The sequence below is a fragment of the Cotesia glomerata genome, linkage group LG9 (genome assembly GCF_020080835.1).
Source record: "Cotesia glomerata isolate CgM1 linkage group LG9, MPM_Cglom_v2.3, whole genome shotgun sequence".
Classification (NCBI taxonomy): Eukaryota; Metazoa; Arthropoda; class Insecta; order Hymenoptera; family Braconidae; genus Cotesia; species Cotesia glomerata.
The window spans coordinates 4,606,630-4,627,853 of record NC_058166.1 but is presented as its reverse complement, the minus strand read 5'-3'; the positions used below and the strand labels follow the sequence as shown (position 1 = coordinate 4,627,853).

At 28.9% G+C, this 21,224-nt stretch overlaps 1 protein-coding gene across 1 annotated transcript; it reads left to right on the top strand.

The window, feature by feature from the left end:
• Nucleotides 1–1,722: 1,722 nt before the first annotated feature.
• On the top strand, nucleotides 1,723–20,436 carry LOC123271381 (chaoptin). The gene is made up of 12 exons (XM_044737686.1): nucleotides 1,723–1,865; nucleotides 1,942–2,230; nucleotides 2,320–2,490; nucleotides 5,533–6,008; nucleotides 7,157–7,376; nucleotides 7,440–7,975; nucleotides 8,689–9,079; nucleotides 10,533–11,077; nucleotides 12,638–13,117; nucleotides 13,195–13,434; nucleotides 18,624–18,859; nucleotides 20,062–20,436. The coding sequence occupies exons 1-12, from the start codon at nucleotides 1,863–1,865 to the stop codon at nucleotides 20,351–20,353; spliced, it is 3,879 nt and encodes a 1,292-aa protein (XP_044593621.1). The 5' UTR covers nucleotides 1,723–1,862; the 3' UTR covers nucleotides 20,354–20,436.
• Nucleotides 20,437–21,224: the final 788 nt, after the last annotated feature.

Here is a 21,224-nt window from a genome sequence, read left to right as displayed (position 1 = left end):
TCACAAATATTATAATTTATAATATTTTATTTATTTATTTATTGGATTCATATGCCAAAGCTTAGCCGAATGGCAAATTGTACAATGTTTAATATAATATATAAAATATATCGATGGTTTAATTAGCAATTTGTCTAACTCCTTATTTTTTAGAGGATGATTTTTTAACATTTTGATGTAGCCATAATCGAATTATAAATTATTTGAATGATTCAAACCTAAATATTATATCTCTATTAGATAATAATGATATTAAATGGTTTTTTAAAGTGATAATAAATTTTGAAGTAATTGTTTTTTTCGTACAAATAGAAGATTCTCTAAAATGAAGTTAGACAATTTGCTAATTAGAACATCGATATGAAAAATCATGTGCGTACTCAAATAAAAATTCTCGATGAGCGTAACATCGGGATGAGCTTATATCTTTAAAATTGTCAATAAATAAGAATTAAAATTGTATTTTGTCCACTGATGATATTTTTAAGGATTAAGCTCATTCTGATGTTACCCTCTTAGAGACCTTTCATTTGAATACGCACACGAATTTTTTATATATTTTATATACTATATATTTTACAAATTTCATATATCGACGGTCTAATTAGCAATTGGTCTAACTCCTTATTTTCTAGAGGGTGATTTCTCAACATTTTGATGTAGCAGTAGTTCAATTACAAATTATTTGAATGATCCAAACCAAAATATTATACCTCTAATAGATATTAAATGGTTTTTTAAAGTGATAAAAAATTTTTAACTAATTGTTTTATCGTACAAATGGAAGATTCTCTAAAATCGAGTTAGACGATTTGCTAATTAGAACGTCTATGTATAAAATTTATGAAAAATTCATGTGCGTACTCAAATGAAAGGTCTCGATGAGCGTAGCATCAGGATGAGTTTATATAGGTACCTAATAACGTACACAGGATACGATTAAAAAAATTATTTTTTAATTTTCAAATTTTCATCAAAATTATTTTTCAATTTTTTAAAAATTATATTAGTTACTTGGTATTTTCTTATATTTAACATCTTATCGTAAAGAATGAAAGTGATTGAAATAAATCGTATTTTTTTATAAAGGTAAATGTTACTAAGATAAGTCTTATGAACGTGGACTCCGCGCGATTTTTTACAGTGAAACTGTTTTTGTTGAGATTTTCAATTACCAATAAAGATATTTGATTTTGCATAGAAATTGTATGCGCAAAAGATTTGAAGAGTAGAAAAATCATAAAAATGTGCCCTTTCTACAATCCACATTCTGTTTTAATAAAATTGTCTTGATAATATGAATAATGCATGGTTTATTTTATCATCTTTGCATGTCGGTTCGTCTGGCTGTCTATTAAATGTAAATTCAAGAGCTATTTTACAGCCTCCTATATCTTTTAACGACTTTTTAATTGTAAAAGCTAATAAATTACCAGTTGCAACAATAAAATATTTATTAAGTAGAATGCAGCCTTGAAAGTCAATGAAGAAAATTGTGTCGTAGCAAAAATAATCTGAAATAAAAAAAAACGTCAGTCACAATGATTAAAGCTCAACTACTACATAGTATTTTCGCAATTGAATGCTAATGAAATATTGGTGTGCTTTTGTGAGGGGTGGGTTTGCATCCAGTTTATGTGTATTGGTATATGTATTTGCAAGGCTTATAATCGTGTAAAGAGAAGCACCAAAACTGCTAGATAACTCATGAAGCCCCTTCATTATTATTAACTTGGTAGTCACGCACTGCATTCGCGAAAAAGCTGCTTCTTGTCTTCGTCAAGCTGAAGTTGATTTAGTTTTTGCTTACATTAAGATCAGTTGGGCTTGTTTGTTAAACCTGTCTACTTTTTTACTTTGTGATGGTAATGTAATTAACTAGTTTTATTTTATTTCCGTTTTTACGCACCTAGTTTGTTGATTTGACAATAAATATTACAGAATTTATTTATATTTTTTAAAATGGGGTACATAATGTTGATCGTAACACTGGTACTGATGTTTTGGGCGTCAATGGTGAGAATGCATGAATTGCCAGTTCAGTATCCACCGTGTTTCTTCAATCCTTTGTGCACGTGTTCAAAAGCAGTACCCGATTTGGGAATTGTTAATTGCGAAAACGTTCCTATGTCGAGGATTCCCGAACCTATTAACTCGTCAAAAGTTTTTATACTTCAGTTAGGCAATAATGGATTGAGACAGCTTCAGCCTCAATTTCTCATGAATACAGGTAAGTGTGTCATTTATTATAACCATCTACCTAAGAGAAGACATAAATATATATTGATCGAGTGTTTATTTATCTATTTTATATTCTAGGCCTTTATAATTTACAAATCCGATATAATCCCCTGGCTGAAATACCAGACGAGGCGTTTCTAGGGCTTGAAAGATCACTATGGGAACTTGAATTACCATACAATCAATTGGTTCAAGTACCCAGTAAATCATTTCGCCATCTACAAAAATTAAAGATTCTTGATTTGACAGGTAAATATATTTATTTTTATTTTTAACTTCCCGCTAAGAAAATCGAAGATTTTCAAAAATCGGGAAGTTATTGTTTTCACCCCGTTTTGCAAAAATCGAGTTTTCATCAGATCTCGACGTTTGAAGGTCATAGGAAGCTTCCCTGACTACTCCCGTGAGGTCGTCACGGTGTCTGTATGTGTGTGTGTGTGTGTGTGTGTGTGTGTGTGTGTGTGTGTGTGTGTGTGTGTGTGTGTGAAAGTATGTGAACCGCTTATAACTTTTGAACGGCTCATCCGATTTTATCGCGGTTGGTGTCATTTGAAAGGGTTTAGCCAAACTTAGATTTCGAGTATAATTTGGACCGATTCGGATCAGTAGATTTTGAGAAATCTTAAAAAAAATAAGAAAAAAAATTTTTTCAAATGTGGTTTTTTTTGGATAACTTTTAAACGGCTCTACCGATCGATTCCAAAAACTATTTAGCTCTAGACAATAAAAAACCACGTCGATCGCCACCAAGCTGGTCGAAATCGGTCAATTCGTTCGAGAGATATCGTGAACGAAAGAAAACCGAAAAAAGTGTTTTTTCGAAATTACTCCAAAATTTTTGATTCGATCAATCAAAACCTGAAAATTTTTTATGAGGCTGATAAAATTGCGTCGAATGCCGCCAACCGCGTGAAAATCGGTTGATCCATTCAAAAGTTATTGCGGTTTGAAAATTCCAAAAGTAGTGTTCTATGAAACTTCTATCAGACTTTTGAGCACGAAGAGCTCAAATGCATAGAAATACTATCTCTTTGAGCTCAGCGAGCTCAAAATATCACATAAATTATATTTTGAGCTCAAAAATCTCAAAAACGTCATAAGTACAATTTTAAGCGCCCAGGTGTGGAATTAGCGGGAAGTTGCAGGGATGGCTTTTAGGGTGAACCGTTTTACTAATTTTTTTGTTATTAAGTATTGAATTATTTTTATATTTACATTTTAATTATTATTTTTTAATCTTAAGATAGTCGTCCTTGTAAATTAAAAAAAATCGAGTTTTTGCACACCTCATAAGCGAAACGGATGAGGTAGTACTCTACTCTCGGCTTACAAAAATCAAGTGATTTTTTTAACTAAAATTGTCTCTATTTATTTTCTATAGCACTTGTAGATTAATACTAGTTTCAACAGTTATGACATTTTTAAAAGACATTTGGTTTTTTAAATAAATAAAAAAAAATGTTTAAAAAAATTATTTCGTGGACGTCCGTGTGTCTAATGTATGTACGGAAACTGGCGTGGTCACGATAACTGCCGAAAAACTTAACAGTATTATCCAAAACTAAGTCCTTTTGAAGATCACGGTCTAATTCAATGTAGTTTAATTATAATTAGCAATAAGCTAAAATCCACTTATCGTTTGTATATCTATATCTATGTAAATAAGGTTCGCTTACAACACATGTGCAGTACCTTTCTTTTCTGGGTGGACAATGGTGCGAAAGATTTAGAAGTATTTGTATTTTATTTTAATCAATTTTATTAGGGAAAATGAGATTATGAGACTTGTACTTTTGGATTTTCCAAAATTTTTTTATTGCATTTTCTCAATCTTTATACTTTAAAAAATTATTTATAAAATTGTTTTTCTGAAAATTCGAATTCTACATGGAAAAAAGAAAACAGGAATAATTGCAGTAAGGTAAAAGCCCCAATATGTGATCATGTACCAGTATATGATCACTCCATTTATTTGTATACCTATATTTGTGAATATAGATATACAAATACATGGAGTGATCATATACTGGTACGTGATCATCTATTGGGACTTTTACCTTATAAAATGTAAAATTGGTCCCGTCGTAATCAAAACTAGAAAAATTACAGTTTGAAATAACATTTTTCTAAATTCAATTTTTGAATTTAATTTTCAGAGCTTTCAATGTAAATATTACATTCTACAATGTAATTCTTATAGAATCTATAATAATTACAATCTGAAACTGTAATTTTTCCAGTTTTCATCACGAAGCGCCACGTTGCATTATATACTGTAATTTTTCGAGTTTTTTTTCCGTGTAACATAGTGAAATTCGTGAAAGTGTGCGCGCGCTTCATATAGCGCTCAATAGCAAGTAAAGACTTCAAACGCGTTTGTCTCGAAACAACTTTTGTCAAATGGTGGACAGTTAATCTCCGAAACTACTCAATCGATTTCAATGTTTTGAGTCTTGTTTTGTTTGTTGAAATGTTTTGTAAGCCAATCTACCATATTTCGCCAAACAAAGTTAATTATAAAGTTTTTTTTTTTTAGCAGAGAATAATGAAAAGCAGGGGTATTTTTTCAACATTTTTTTTCAAACATTCGCCATTTCTTTTTTACTTTTTTTTTGGTAAATTGTGGAAGATTGTTTCATAAGGAACCTTTCTTTTGAAGATCTACCGTGTTTTTTTTTTATTTTTCACATTTACCAATCCTGAGATTATCTGTCCGCCATGGGACAATACTTTTTTAAAGCCTCGATTTTGGCACTTCCTGGATGTTAAAAATGAAATCTAAAAAAAATCAAGTATTTTTGTATTTTATAAGCTTCAAATAAAAGTTTTAAAAAATCATTGCAGTATATTATACCGGGCCTGAAAGAGAAATTATTGAAAATATTGCATTTTTTAGCCCGGGAGTCCTCCAAGATGGTCACTTTAATTATTTTTAGTTTTCGTAAATTTTTTGGAAGTGGGATTTACCTTATCAAAACAGTTAAAAATATTTTCAAAGAAGTTGTAAAGCTTTTAATATTGAAAAAAAATTTCATGTCAGTTTATTAATTTTTTGATTATTTTTATTTTAATCAATATATTGACATCAAAATTTTTTTAATAATATTTCTATAGATTAAAATTTTGTGGGCAAATTTTTGTGTGGCCAAAAGTAATGAAAAAATTTTTTTTAATTTTAGAAAACAATATAGAGTATTGTAAAATATTTTTAATGGGTTTCTAAACTTCAAATTTAATAAAGTTAAAAAAAAAATTTACAAAGTATCTATTCAAAATAATTTTTATTCACAGGTAACCAAATATCAACAATAGCAGCAGATAATTGGCGAGGTCTTGAAAATACTTTGCACACATTACGTCTCGGAAAAAATCACATTGACAAATTACCTGCAGATGCATTTTCTGGATTAACATATCTCGAAATTCTTGATCTACGCGACAACAGTCTTAAAGAAATTGACTCCTCGGTATTCCGTGATGGAATGGCCCATTTGACTCAACTTTACCTTAACGGCAATCAATTGACGTCTATACCTTACAGCCAATTGTCAACACTAAAATACATGAAAATATTGGATCTTAGTTATAACCGTATCACACGAGTGATACAACCACAAATGGAAGCTGAAATTCGTGGTGTTCAAATTTCACTCGACACACTTCGTCTTGATTATAATCAGATAGAAATTCTACCGCCAGGATCATTTCAGCACTTTTTCCGGGTTAATACAACTTATATGAGTGGAAACCCTTTAATGGAAATTGAGGTAATTATCTCGCTTGCATAAAAGAGCGTATAAGTTTTTTTTTATCGTCAATCGGAAGGTAGACTAAAGCTAAAAGGCCCTAGAAATTTTTTTTTCTGAACAATTTACAATATTTAGCCTAAGCCTAAAAATTTTTAAAAAATAGTGCAATTAAAAGGGCGTATTCCAATTATACGCTCTTTTAAAATTGAAATTAGAAATATTTTTAGAAAAATTAGAAAAATGCGTGATTGTATTAATGGTTTTTATTACAAAATTTTATATTCAGAAGCTGAGTAACTGCGAAACCAAACAATTGTTTTCGTTTTGCTCCTTTTTATCATAACTGAGATTTGTATACTACACGGTTTTTAGATCTAACTTGTCTTGTAAAACTATCTGTCAACATTTTGTATTAAGGTAGTTGTCATGGTACAATATTGTCAAAAAATTAGAGCTTATACGCGCCGCAAAAGTATATGAGCTTGTAAGCTAAGTAATCCGTAATTATTACGCAAGAATGTACCCGTGGAGACGCAACCCATACAATTGTTTCTGTCCGACTCCGTAGATATATACTTTTTCATAAATTGTTGAACTTTAATCCTTTATTTATAAATAATTAGACGGTCAAAAATTTTTTTTAATTTTTTTTTTAAACTCACAACAAATACATTAAAAGACTGTCAGTTTTTTGAAAGTTTCTGACAGTTTGTTTTTTTTTTTATAACTAAGAAACTGGTACAGAACTGCAGAGAGCGTATGTAATCAATGTTAAATACCAAATTTTTAATTGAATTCATCTCGGGTTATAGGTGGTCAATCGACTTCAAATTTTTAGGGTAATTGTATCATTATGTCCTCAATAAGTATACAAAAATTTAGAATTTTCTGATGGTATGCTTAAACCACAACAAATTTTTTTATGCGCCCTTTTAGCTGTAAGCACTAATTTTCTAAAAGCTAAAAGGGTGCATGTCTTGCAATACACCCTTTTAGTTTTAGGATGCTCGATTTTTTTTTTTTTTTACCGATCTTTGTGTTCTGAACGATTTTAAAACAAACGGATAAAAAAAATTGTTTTACGTGCCCTTTTACCTTATTACACGCGATTTGTATAAAATTAAAAGCATTTTTTTCCAATTTGCTAAAATTATTATTTTTTTCAGGATGACGCGTTTAGAGATTCTAAAATAAAGGAACTTTATTTTACCGATTGTGAACTCAAAGAAATTGATTCTGCTTCATTGCGTGGTCTTGAATCATCTCTCGAGCTTTTAGATATATCGGGAAATAATATTACTGAATTACAGCAAAATATTTTTCAAGAATTTGATTTTTTAAGGACACTCATTTTCAAGGACAATAAAATAGCAACTTTTTCACCAGGTTCATTATTAGAATGCATTACAATTTTTTATTTACAATAATTAAAATTAATTTTATTTTCAGTGGAAGTATTTACGGGTTTTCAGTACTCACTGTACAACCTAGATTTGAGTGGCCGACAAAATGGAGCGATATCTCTTCAAGATCTGCGGCAAATGCGTAACTTGCGTTTTCTTGCTTTGTCTAAATTATCACAAGACTCACTTTCAGCTGACGATTTCATCGAATTCGGTATTGACGTGAAAGAGTTACGCATAACACGCAGCAATCTAAATAGCATCAAAAGTCATGCATTCACACATGTTCGGGGAATAAAATATTTAGACTTTTCGGAAAACTCTATTTCTTCGATGGACGATGAAGCATTTTCTGAAGTGGGACATTCCTTGTTGACACTTAAACTTGCTCATGCTCTGTCCAGTTCAATGAGTGAACTACCTAGTAAACCATTTAAATCTCTTACTAATTTACAATATCTTGATTTGAGTAACAATAAAATTCGTTCAATGCCTGACACGTGTTTTCATTTTTTGAAACGAATCAAGAGAATTGAGCTTCAGGACAATGAAATAACTGAAATACGAAAAGGAACTTTTCAGGTAAACTTTTAATAATATTTATTAACCCTGTAGCTTCTATATAACTACCGAGATTTACGGATTAAGAATAAGAAAACTTTGTATTCATGATTTTTTGATATTTGTAAACATTATATATAGTTTGGGTACTTTTCAAATAAATTTTGAAAATAATAGAGCTATTGCAGGATTAATTACAAATAATTCAATGGATAAATGTGACGGAACAAATTTATAAAACCAACAAACTATTCAAAATTCCTTTAAAAATTTGACATAAAAAATTGACTACTAAAAAATATATAAAACCAAAAGGCACTAATCCTTATCAAGACCTATCTGATGATACCAAATTAAACTATAAAAATTCCTTTCAAAATAATAATATGCTCGTCACAAAATTTTCCTTACTCTCTCAATTATTTAAATCATAAATTACTGTTCCTGAAAAAATATCAAACCTAATTTATGATAAAGATATACCCGTTACAAAATTTTTCTTAGTCTATTAATTATATAAATTAATTTTTGACTTATGACCACATTCCCATATACAAAACAGGATAAATAAATCAAGAAATTACATTTTTCGTGAAATTCAAACCTATTTATAACTATTTAGAAAATTTATCATAATAAATTATTGCTGAAAAGCACATGAAACCCTAAAAAGACATAATTTCAGATCAAGATTTGATTATATAGAAGATTAAAAAAAATTTTATTGTTCGTAGGGTGACATACACTCAACATTAGAAGAAGTTGATTTTGCGTTCAATCACATAACAAATCTCCAAACTCATACATTTGTCGATTTGTCAGTGATGACATTTTTAAACTTGCAAGACAATAATGTCGACAAAATCGAACGACGTGCCTTCATGAATATGAATCGGCTGAAATATATTAATTTAAGAGGGAACAAAATAATTAGTATCGCCGATGAAGCCTTCCAAAATTTGCCAGATCTTGAATTTTTGGATTTAGCTTACAACAAAATGAATGAATTTGATTTTGCATGGTTTGACCAAGTCGGAACTCTAGCTTCTTTTAAAGTCAACGCCAGTCACAATTCGATCAGCAAACTAGAAATAAATACTTCTAGTTTTACACCGGCAACAAGTAGTAAGTTCAATTATTAATTAGTTCCTTTGATTGGATAGTTTTGCACGCCTCATAAGCGAAGCGTTGAGGTAGTGTTCTACTCTCAACATGTCAAAAAAAACAGGTTTATCGAAACTGAATAGTATATTACACCCCTAGGGAAGTAAAGTAAGAAATGTCTCAGATTACATGTAATTGTTGGCCGAGGCGAAGCCGAGGTCAACAAATATGTGATCTGAGGTTTTCTTATTTACTTCCCGAAGAGTGTATACTATTTTTTTCCCCGACAAAGGCGGAAAGCGGCAACTTCGTTTAGCGCAGCGGGGCTAAAGTTGACGCTTTACGCACGGAGGGGAAAAAATTGATTTTTTTTACTTATATCGCACTGACAGGATAATATGAGTGCACTTATATCAAGTCAAATAATCTGTCAGGCACATAAAATATATTTAAATAATAATTATTTTTTTAACATAGTAAATAATAACATTAGAAATAATCTTTCCTGGACGTCCGTGTGTCTGTATTTATGAATCCGTGTATGTGGCAGGGAAATTGCTCGAAAAAATAATCGTACCGGAATAATTTTTTTTTAACATCTACAGTAATACACTGTGGACATTTTTTGAGCAAAAATTGTCTATTTATTTTCTATCGCACTTGTAGAATAACATTTACGCATAAATGTCATAGAAAAATACCAGTTTCAACACTTATGACATTTTTAAAAGACATTTCGCTTATTAAATAAATAAAAAAAAATGTTTAAAAAAATTATTCCGTGGACGTCCGTGTGTCTGATGTATGTATGAAAACTGGCATGGTTACGATAACTGCCGAAAAAATTAACTGATCAAGTCTATTTTTTTTTTTTTTATACGCTTCAGCATTATCCAAAATTGTCCTTTCGAAAATCACGGTCTAATTCAATGTAGTTCAATTATAATTAGCAATAAGCTAAAATCCACTTATCGTTTGTATATCTATATCTATTAGGGTGTGCCAAAATGTAACTTCCTTGATGGACCTTTTAAAATTGGAATTTTGAGTTCCTCTTTTAACAGGAGTTGTGTTTGGGCATTTCCTTACATATTTTGACCGTTAAAGATTTATTTGATTTTTATAGAATTTTTTAACAGGAGTTTTGTTCGGCCAAATTTTGAAATTTTGAAATTTCAGCAAAAATGCCCAAACACAACTCCTGTTAAAAGCGGAACTCAAAATTCCAATTTTAAGAGGTCCATCGAGGAAGTTACATTTTGGCACACCCTAATATCTATGTAAATAAGGTTCGTTTAAAACACATACGCAGTACCTTTCTTTTCTGGGTGGACAATGGTGTGAAAAATTTAAAATTATTTGTATATTATTTCAATCAATTTAATTATGGAAAATGAGATTATGAGGCGGGTACTTTTGGATTTTCCAAACTTTTTAGTTTTATCTTAATAATGAGTATGTAATTAATCATTAGTGTACTTCAACATGGGAGGAACATTGCAATCAAATATCCGTGTGCTGGACTTGAGCCACAACAACATTACTGATATAATGAAGTATTACTTTCGTCCAGTGGAATACGCTTTGACTCATCTGTATTTGTCTCATAACGAAATAGTCAACATGTCGCAAGCAGTATTCGGTAATCTGCCGCACCTTCAATGGCTTGATTTACGTCACAATGAACTCAGTGACATTGATTTTGACTGCTTCCGTAATACTAAGAATATACAAGTGCTGCTGCTGTCTCACAACAACATCGCGGAAATCCCCGCGGAAACTCTAAGAAGCCTAAAGAAGTTACGCATTTTAGATTTGTCATTCAACAGACTACGAACTTTGCCAGATAATTTGTTCACCGATGCTACTATTGAAAGTCTTGACCTCTCAAATAACCAATTTATGCGCTTACCAACGAAAGCAATTACTGGTACAGCAGCAGCTTCTATTTCAATTCTTGATTTGTCCTGGAACTTTTTGTCAAGCATCAACGTTGCTGATTCTATAAATAAATTTCGTGTAAGTTTTTTAATTAATAGAGTATACTGAGAAAAAAAATTTCTTTTAAAAAAAAATAAATAATATTTAGGGTAAATTAAGGCTCCAAATATTGAACAATTTAGAGATAAAATGAACATAAATACATTATTTGTAAATTTATTGGAAAAGTTTATGAGCTAAAACGAGTGTTGGGCTTTTTTTATAGTTTTAACTTACAAATTATAATACTTTTACTTATAAAATTCATAATAATTAATTTAAAATTGTAATAATTAACGGCACAGTCAATTGTTCCGTTTATAACTATTACTTACTAAATATTGACCGTCTATGTTCCAAATACTGACCAATATTTTTATGCTTACTAGATTTATAAATAACTTTTATTTTTAATCTATAATATTTTCGAAATTAGATAATCTATTCACTGACATTTTAATAATTGAAGTATTGTTAGTTGTTCTGTATTCGGATACAATATCATCTTCAGTATTCATATTTAAATCAAAGGCCGAAGCCATACTAATATTAGGTACTTTCGATAATTTACAACACCAATTTTTGATCAGAGTATTATTTCAATTATTGACATGATTTTTCTAACAAAAATTATTGATAATTAATCTTCGATAATTGTTTTAACAAATACTCATTTATTGATCATGAAGTGTTTAATTTTATATAAATTGATCACAAATGTGCTTACCAAATTCAGCGAGGTTCTAATGACGAATTTTCAAAACTTTCTGACATTTGTACCCAAACTTAATTTTTTTTTTACAACAACTGGATGTATTTATGTGCATGCGCAAATTTTTATTTGAAGAATAATTAAAAATTGATATTTACGTACTGAATATAAAATTAAATTACTAAATTTTTTTTAATCAAGTTGTTATGCTGCCTGGTTAATATTTGGTTCCTTTACCCTGATAAAAACAATAACTTGCCGATTTTTGAAAATCTTCGATTTTCTTAGCAAGAAGTTAAAAAAATTTATTGAAAATTTTTAAAAATTTGTTTTTCTAAGCCGAAAAAATAAAAATTTGTTTCACAGTAAACTTTTTTGTTGAAAAAAAGTTTTTTTAATTTTAAAAAGAACAATTTAAAATAAACAACTTGTAAATTTGCATCCAATTTTTTTTCCCAAATCTAGAAAACTTTTTTTTAATAATAAAAGTTTGTGTAAGATAAATTTTTATTTCTTCAATGAAGAAATAAATTTATTAAAAATTTTAAGCAATTTTATTTTTTAGCTGAAGAAATAAAAATTTATCTTACAAGAACTTTTATTATTAAAAAAAGTTTTTTTGATTAAAAAAAAAAAACATTTTTAGATCGACAACTTTTAAATTTTCATTCAAAATTTTTTTTCCCAAATCTAAAAATTGTTTTTTCAACAAAAAAATTACTGTGATTAAAATTTTTATTTTTTCAATGAAGAAATAAATTTATTTAAAATTTTTACCAACTTAATTTTTTATTACAGCATCATTAAGTTTTTCCAAAATAAATTTTTTCTCTGTGTATTCATTCGTATTAATTATCTGACATTGATAAATAATATTTTATTTTCAGAGTTTAACATATTTAGATTTATCGTACAATAGATTAGTGCGATTAGATGATGGTGTCTTCACTGAACTTCATCACTTGACGTACTTGGATCTCAGTAATAATAAACAACTGATACTTGAAAACCACGGACGGACATTTTTTGGTCTTGACGACTCGCTACTTACTCTAGGTCTCAGTAATATTTCGCTTCTGACAATTCCAGAACTTCCCTTTCGGCATTTACGTACTCTTTATATGTCCAACAACGAGCTTGCGTCAATTCCAGCAGAATTAGCATCTAATTTGTCATCTCTTCATCACCTTGATCTCAGCCACAATGATTTAACAGTTGTCCCACTTATTACTCATACACTTTTTGAATTAAAGTCATTCAATCTTGCCTATAATCCCATCACATCTGTTTCCAATACAAGTTTCTTAGGACCTGCTGATAGTTTAATTGAACTGGATATTCGACGACTTCCTCTATTAATCTTCGAGGTAAAAAAAAATTGCTAATTAATAACATTTAAGTACTAAATTTTCTTGAATTTTTAATAGAAAATATTTTTCTACAGGCTGGAGCATTCTGCAAAGCATCAAAACTTCAAACTCTTCACATTACAGCTTACACTACAATTAAAAATTTCAATATCCCTAATTTGATTGAGTACAATCATGGATTAAAAAACTTACTTGTTGATGTTCAAAATGAAACAACTCTTGAAAAAGAAATGAAAGGAAAATTCCCGGTTAAATTATCTAATTTTACCTTCACTGGAAGAAGTTTGAAAGATATTGACACCAACATTCTACAAGTATGTTATCTTCATATAGTAATTAATTGCACGCCTCATAAGCGAAGCGTTGAGGTAGTGCTCTACTCTCGACATATCAAAAAAAGCAGTTATCTCTGAACTGAAATTGATTTTTTGCTTATATTTTTATTTTGCTTTATTTACTAACCTAACAGTTTACATAACCAGTAACAAGGTTACAAAAAGATACTATACAGTAATTCTAAGAGAAATTTACTTGTTGTATAATAATAATAATAATTACATTTAAGTTATGGTTGACTTATATCGCACTTACAGGATAATATGAGTGCCCTATCAAAAAAATCCATATGGGAAACCAGCCTGGATTCCCCCATGGCGTTTTCGGATAGATTTCTAAATGGTTTCCTATGTAGGAATCCAGGGTTGGATCCTACATAGATTCCCACATTAATCAGGCGAAAAAAAATTTATTTAAAAAATTAAAAATAATAATGAAGTAATTGCTATTTATTAATTATTAATTGAAATTAATTCTGAAAAACGGATTTTGTAACTTTATATAATGAAAAAACTGCTTGCGCCTGATGGACTTGAACCCGGTACCTCATGGTTGACAGTGTTCTACGCTACTCGCTGGCCTAAGTCACGTTTTTACAAGGTCTATGTTTATTTCACTTATATAAATTCACTATAAGAATCCATATTTCCGATGTGGATTTTCCATACAGAAATCCATGAACCCACAAGTTCCTATGTGGTTTCCTATAGAAATTCATATTTTCTCTGTGGATTTCCCACACGGAGAAAAAAGTATTGCTATGACCACGATACAGTATAGTGATGATCACGATCCCCGCATGACTATACTTTAGATGCGCATATGCCCAATCTAGTGGATCGTGATTATCACGATCCACATGGATTCGGATATCGAGTGTCTATATTGCTATGGCTTATAGATGATTAGTTGTCTTGAATTAAATATTAATTATATTTTATTGCAGATTATTATTTTTTTGGTATATTATTGTCATTAACATAAATACAAATTCCTTTTGTAGCTTGATTAGTTAAAAATTTTTGTGTAGATTATGACAGTCAAGAATTGGGTTAGGTTTAAAAATGTTTAAATAATGACTTACAGCAGTACTGTTGGAATTTATCTCATATGACTTTTTTTTTTTATTTTTACAAATATTATTATTATTAGTCTACTCTAGAAATTGGTATTATCGAAGTATTCATTTAAAAGAGGCAAATATTTTTATCATAAGAAAAAAAATTTTTAATGGAATTTTTACTTCTTTATTACTGTACATATTTCATACAATAATATATTTTTGTATAAAACAGTATGGGATCAAATCATTTATGCTAAAAAAGACTTTTATGAAAACAAAAATTTTATTTATTTAATACAATATATAATGTAGATTGTTTTTCCTTATCAACGCAGTAGAATTATATACAATAACCACGGACACAGCATTAACACAGTTAACATAGGAAGATTTATTTCTCTACTAGCCTTCAAAAATCGAGACAAATTTTTCAAGATTTCATTCAAGTAATTTATCAACAACCCAATCATCTATATCGCTAAGATTATTAATTCACTAATTTATGTAATTATCACTATTTCATCACCAAAATTGTAAACAAATCCACTCGTAAGTTTCAGACTTGATTATGCGTGGTAGCGCTGAAGGCGTCATGGATCGTGATAATCACGATCCGTTTCGCCGTAGTAAGGAAACGTTTCTTTATGATCACAATACCTTTTGACATATTCACATACCACGGCAAGTGAATATAAGAATCCGAAGTATTGAGAACATCAGGTTATAATATTGTGAAAATGACAATACTGTTTTGAGCTAATCACAATACTACGTTCACGATCCACTGGATCGCTACAATAGCAATAATTTTTTCTCCGTGCATGTAGGAATCCATGTATCCACAGGTTCCTATGTGGATTCTTATAGGAATTCATACTTCTTATGTGGATTTTCCATATCGGAATTCATACTGTCCTATGTGGATTCCTATATAAAATCATATGGATTTTTTTGATAGGGTGCACTTATATCAAGTCAAATAATTTGTCAAGCACATAAAATATAATTATATAACAATTATTTTGTTTAACATAGTAAATAATAACATTAAAAATAATCTTTCCTGGACGTCGTGTGTCTGTGTTTATGGAACCGTTTATGTGGCAGGGAAATTGGTCGAAAAAATAAGCGTACCGGAATAATTTTTTTTTTATCATTTAAAGTAACACACTGTGGACTTTTTCAATTAATATGCGCGTTCAATTCACGGTCGTTTAATTGTTATTTATAAAAAACTAAGATACAACTGTGTATTTGTATATCTACAATCGTGGACATTGATTTGAGTCAGTTTCTAAGTTTAGGGATTTATGGCCATCAATAAATTTGGCCGTTTCTAAACTCTAAAATTGGAAAATATGAAATTTTCCAATTTGTAAAATAAGCAAACCATAAAAAATGATATTATAAAAATTTTAAAAATATAAATAAAGTTAAAAGTAAATTATACCTGTACTAAAATGTGACAAATAAAAAGACAGCCAACTGTAAATAATAAAATTTCTAAATGAATCCATTTTTAAAAATGAACAGTTAAAAAAAAGCATTAATAAAACCTCATTAATCTAAAAATATCGGGTTAAAAAAAAAGAATTATTAAAAATATTCCCAATTAAAAAAATGATAAACTAAAAGTTTGAACATCTAAAACAACATTACATTAAAACTGAGAATATTTAAAATCACGAATCTTAAAATATGACGATCGCTAAATACTGAAAATTTAAAACCTGACAACTTGAATTTAGCTGATTTAAAATTTAAAAATCGCTAAAATCGGCCGTTTCTAAACTTGGTAACTCGTGAAACCAGCCGATTTTAAACCTCAAAATTCATAAAACTCGCAGATTCTTAAAATTATTTAATTTAAAGCCTGGGCAGTGTAATATTAATGATATTTATGTTAAAAATTAGATTTTACATATTTGAAATATAACAACCGAAAAATTCACTCATGGCTATAAATCCCTAAACTTAGAAACTGACTCAAATTAATGTCCACGATTGTATATATAGGGGAGGGGGGGGGGCAAAATGGGGTACTTAAGAAACCGTTATGATTTTAAGGACTTAAATATGCTGATTTTTCTCGTTTTCAGTCGTAATTGAAGGAAAATAATCAAATTTCAATTTGCCGTAGAAAAAGAATTTTTTTTTTGCGGGCAAAATGGGGCACCCCCTGAAAAAGTGAAAAAAAAATTTCATTATCCGAAAATGAAATGTCGTTAAAAAAATAACATTTTCTTATCGATGTCTACGAAAGAACCCAGAGAGATGAACAAATCACCCAAAAAAGAAACATTGTTATAGTTGACGCAATATACTCCTAACAAAAATTGAGGTAGCAAAAAAAATTTTTTAATTTTGTAGTAATTTTTGACGGGTTTCGCTTGAGTAAAAATAATATCAAGATAAAAAAAAGAGTTCCCTTGAGAAGATTCTAATTTTTGGATCTCCCGGTGAAAAATTTTTTAGACATAGTTCTCACGAAATTCCAAGCAATAGCACGAAAAAAAACATTCGTAATTTTTTTGCACTTTCTTTCTTGGTTTAGGGATTCAGGAAAATTTTTTCAAGTTGAATGATCTTGTAGGCCTGAAGATCTTACTTTTTAAATTAAATATCTCACAAGCCCACCAAATGATTTTGAAGAAATTGGCGGCCTCTGACACAGTTTTCTGAGCATTGATAGTTAAATTATGACATCAAAAATTATTCGAGCATAAATTTCGAAGTTATTTGAAAAAGACATTCTTTTAGAATGGTTAGTTTACACAGAAAAAAAGGTTCACTTGAGCCAAGAAAATATTTTTCTTCCTAATTATTTCTTTGAGCGAAAAAAAAATTTTCTTTTTGACACAAGAAATTTCACTTATTCCAACAAAATTAACTCTCTTGTTTTAAGAAATATGTATCTTGATCCAAGAAAATTTATTTAAGTCAAGAAAATCTTCTTGTTTTGGGAAAATTCAGCCTCTTGCTCCAAAAAATTAAATATAAAGATAGAAGTAAATTTTCATTAATATTTTTATTTATTAACATATCAAATGGGAAGATCAAATAATGTTGAATCATTTTTTTTCATTCAATATGTATAATTGCACGCTAAAATAATATAAAATGGCTATCAAATATTCAAGAGAAAAATTTTCTCATGGTGAGAAAATTTTGTTCTCAGCTGAAATAGGTGGCACTGCTTCCCTAAAGTATCTAAAAATCTTGATCAAATGTAAAAATTTATTGCATTAAGTATTTATGATAATTTGAATTAAGAAAAAATTACTTCCACCAAGAATAGAATTTCAAGAAAAATTTTTATTTCGGGCAACACAACTTCAGTCTTCCTTCAGGCACCTGAAAATTTTCTTGAGCCAAGAATTTCGTTCTCCAGTCAAGAAATTTTTTTTCTGTGTAAGATTTTTCTTCAATACATTAGAGGTTTACACTCACATACACACACGCTGACAGATATCCTCGTAGGAATATTAAGAACTAGTTCCTAGGACCTTAAAAATGTGAAGATCAGATTAGAACTTGATTTTCGAAAACTGGCATGGAACCAATGACTCCCCGATTTTTTTTTTTTTTTAATCATTCATTTGTAAAGCGAGAACTTAAAAATTTAGAAAAAGTAATCGTAGATGTGAAAAAAAAATTTATTACGATGCACAATGACGATAAAAATTACTGTAAGAAAAGTTAAAAAAAAAACAATTTTTTTTGTTTTTTTAATTTAAAAATTTTTTTTTCTTTTAAATTGTAGGAAATGACGTTAAGATATCTTTTAGGAAGCTGAAAGAGCTTTTTGGGAAAAAAAAATTTTCTTACGAAATTTTGGGGGTACCCCATTTTGCCACCCCTACCCCATTTTGCCCCCCCCCCTCCCCTACATTTTATTATAATATTTTTTTCTTCACTTTAGAATTACGGTGCCACTAAATCACAGTAAAGTTTTCTGTTTTTTATTAGCTTGTTTCTTGTATTTTATTTTAATCAATTTTATTGTGAAAAATGAGATTATGAGGCGTGCACTTTCGGATTTCACAAATTTTTTTTTTGTATTATTTGTTAGTAGTTTTTATTAATTACCAAGTTTTAAACTAGGGAATGCGAAGTCCACATCTTCATTTTGGTCTTTACAACACATCTGTTAGTAAAGTACCGAGAAAGCTGTTTGAAAATGCACGAACAGTCCGAAATATCACTGTCGACTTGCACAATAACGACCTTAAGACACTAGAAAATCCATCAAATGGTTACAAACCTGGTGCAACGGACAGGCAATTTTTAATGCGATTACGAATGCAAGGAAGCGCTGTTACTTGTGATTGCGAAATCGGGTATGTTAATATATATTTAATTCCTGATGGATCTAAATCAAGGTAGAATATTGCTAATTCCTTCAAATATAAAATGAAAGACTAATTTTAAAAAATTGCATGAGGTTTTATAGAATTTTATGTAATATAACTTTTTACAGTGAGAAAAAAAATTTCTTTTAAAAAAAATTGGCATTGTTGTGACAAGAAATTAATTAGTTAAAAATTTTAAACAATTTCACTTTCTAGCTGAAGAAATGAAAATTTTTCTCAGTAATTTTCTTGTTGAAAAAAAGTTTTTTTAATTTGAAAAAAAAAAAATTAGAAATAATTTTTGAATTTTCATTCAAAATTGTTTTTTTCCCAAATCTAGAAAATTTTTTTTCAACAAAAAATTTACACTGAGAAAATTTTTTATTTCTTCACCGAAGAAATAAAATTGTTTAAAATTTTCAACAAATTAGTTTCTTCTCGTAACAATACCCATTTTTTCAAAAAAAATTTATTCTCTTTCTGTACATTATAATTATTTTCAAACAATTTTTTTTCTACATTAAGTGACAGTAATTTTCTAATAGCAAAGTTTCTTTTTCACTGAACTATTTTGGTCAAATTTTATACACAAAAAAATATAATTGACAACATTTTCATATTAAATCCTTATAAAAAGTGAAGTCAAAAATCTTAGCAATTATCTTCTTATTTTATTTTTAATATTGAGAGAAAATATTTTTTTTGAAAAAAATTAAAAATATTGTAATAAGAAATTAATTAATTAAAAATTTCTAACAATTTCATTTCTTAGCTAAAGAAATAAAAATTTATCTCAAAGTAACTTTCTTGTTGAAAAAAAAATTTCTAGATTTGATAAAAAACAATTTTTGATGAAAATTCACACATTTTATTTTTTCAAGTCAAAAAATCATTATTTTGCAACACGAAAGTTACTTTGAGAAAAATTATTATTTCTTCAGCTAAAAAATAACATTATAGAAAATTTTCAACAAATTCATTTTTTCTCACCCTAATGTCAATTTTTTTCAAAATAAATTTTTTTTCTTAGTGTAGAATTCATATAATGAAGTAAAATTTCTATAAAATTTTACAATATTCTCAGAAAGCTTTTTTTCTTAAGTAATACTGCAAGAAAATCTTGAAAATTAGATCCATCAAGAGTAAAACTTGCAATAAAAAATATAATGATAATTTCCAAATCGTAATAGATGGATTGAAGGCTGGCAAAGAAAACACAGACAATACCAAGAAGACAGATGCAATACATTCCCTCTTCATCAGTACGATTTCGAGCGCGACGAAGAAAACGAATATAGCTGCTGGGACAACGGTTGGGACGATGATTTGAGGGAGAGTTTCTGTGCTAACAAAAATAACATGTCAGTAATACAAGCTCTTAAGTCAGACATTGAGTGTGGCTGGTCAGTAGCAAGCACTTATCAAGTATCTCAGTTACTCGTACTAACAATCTGCATTCTTGCTGCTAAAAATCTAAACTGAAGATAAATTTACATCTAAATTCTGAAAGTAACATTTGGTGGGATGATTTATAAATTTTAATTGTTGTATGGATCTATTGTACAGCAAGAAATAATGCGTAAGATGATTTGAAATACTGGGATCCAAATGAGTCCCACTATAAAGGTGAAGCTGAGATACACAAATGTAAGCTGTAATCCCAAGAGCATTATTTTAATTGCCATCTCTTGACGATTTTTAGTTTTTTTAATATCCAGTGTCTTGTCCAGGATAAAATGCAAGATGAATAAGGTTATCTGTAATAAAATGGTTTGATAATAATTTAGATATATTATATCATTGCGAGTATCAGGTAAAAGCCTTCATTATTGACACTATAAGAGTGATCATAAATATTTGAATTTTGTTATCGTGTTTCAAATCAATATTGTCAACTTTTTTTTTTATAGGACATCTTAATCATTGTTTTTACGTATATAATTTAATTAATTAACTTTAATAACAATAAATTTAATAATTATTGCATCAACTCAAAACAAACAAGTCGAATGTATGTATTATTGACAGCGCAATAAATTCAAAAAGCCGATTATTGACATACCATTGACCCTATCATTGACAGGTCTTTTATTACAGTTAAATTTATATTAACAATAATCGTTTCTACTAACTAATGCAAAACTATCAATAATTTTCATTATTTTAAAATTCGTTTAAAACCTAGCTTTTCTATATTTTTTACTAGTTTTTTTTTAGCAATTTTTTCTAATCTCAAATACTTTGATTCTTATAATAGTCCACTGAAATTACTCTTATGCGTTGTTCAAACTAATTTTCGACTGAGATGTTTTTTCAAAAAAAAATCGGGAATTTTTCATAGAATTTAATAAAA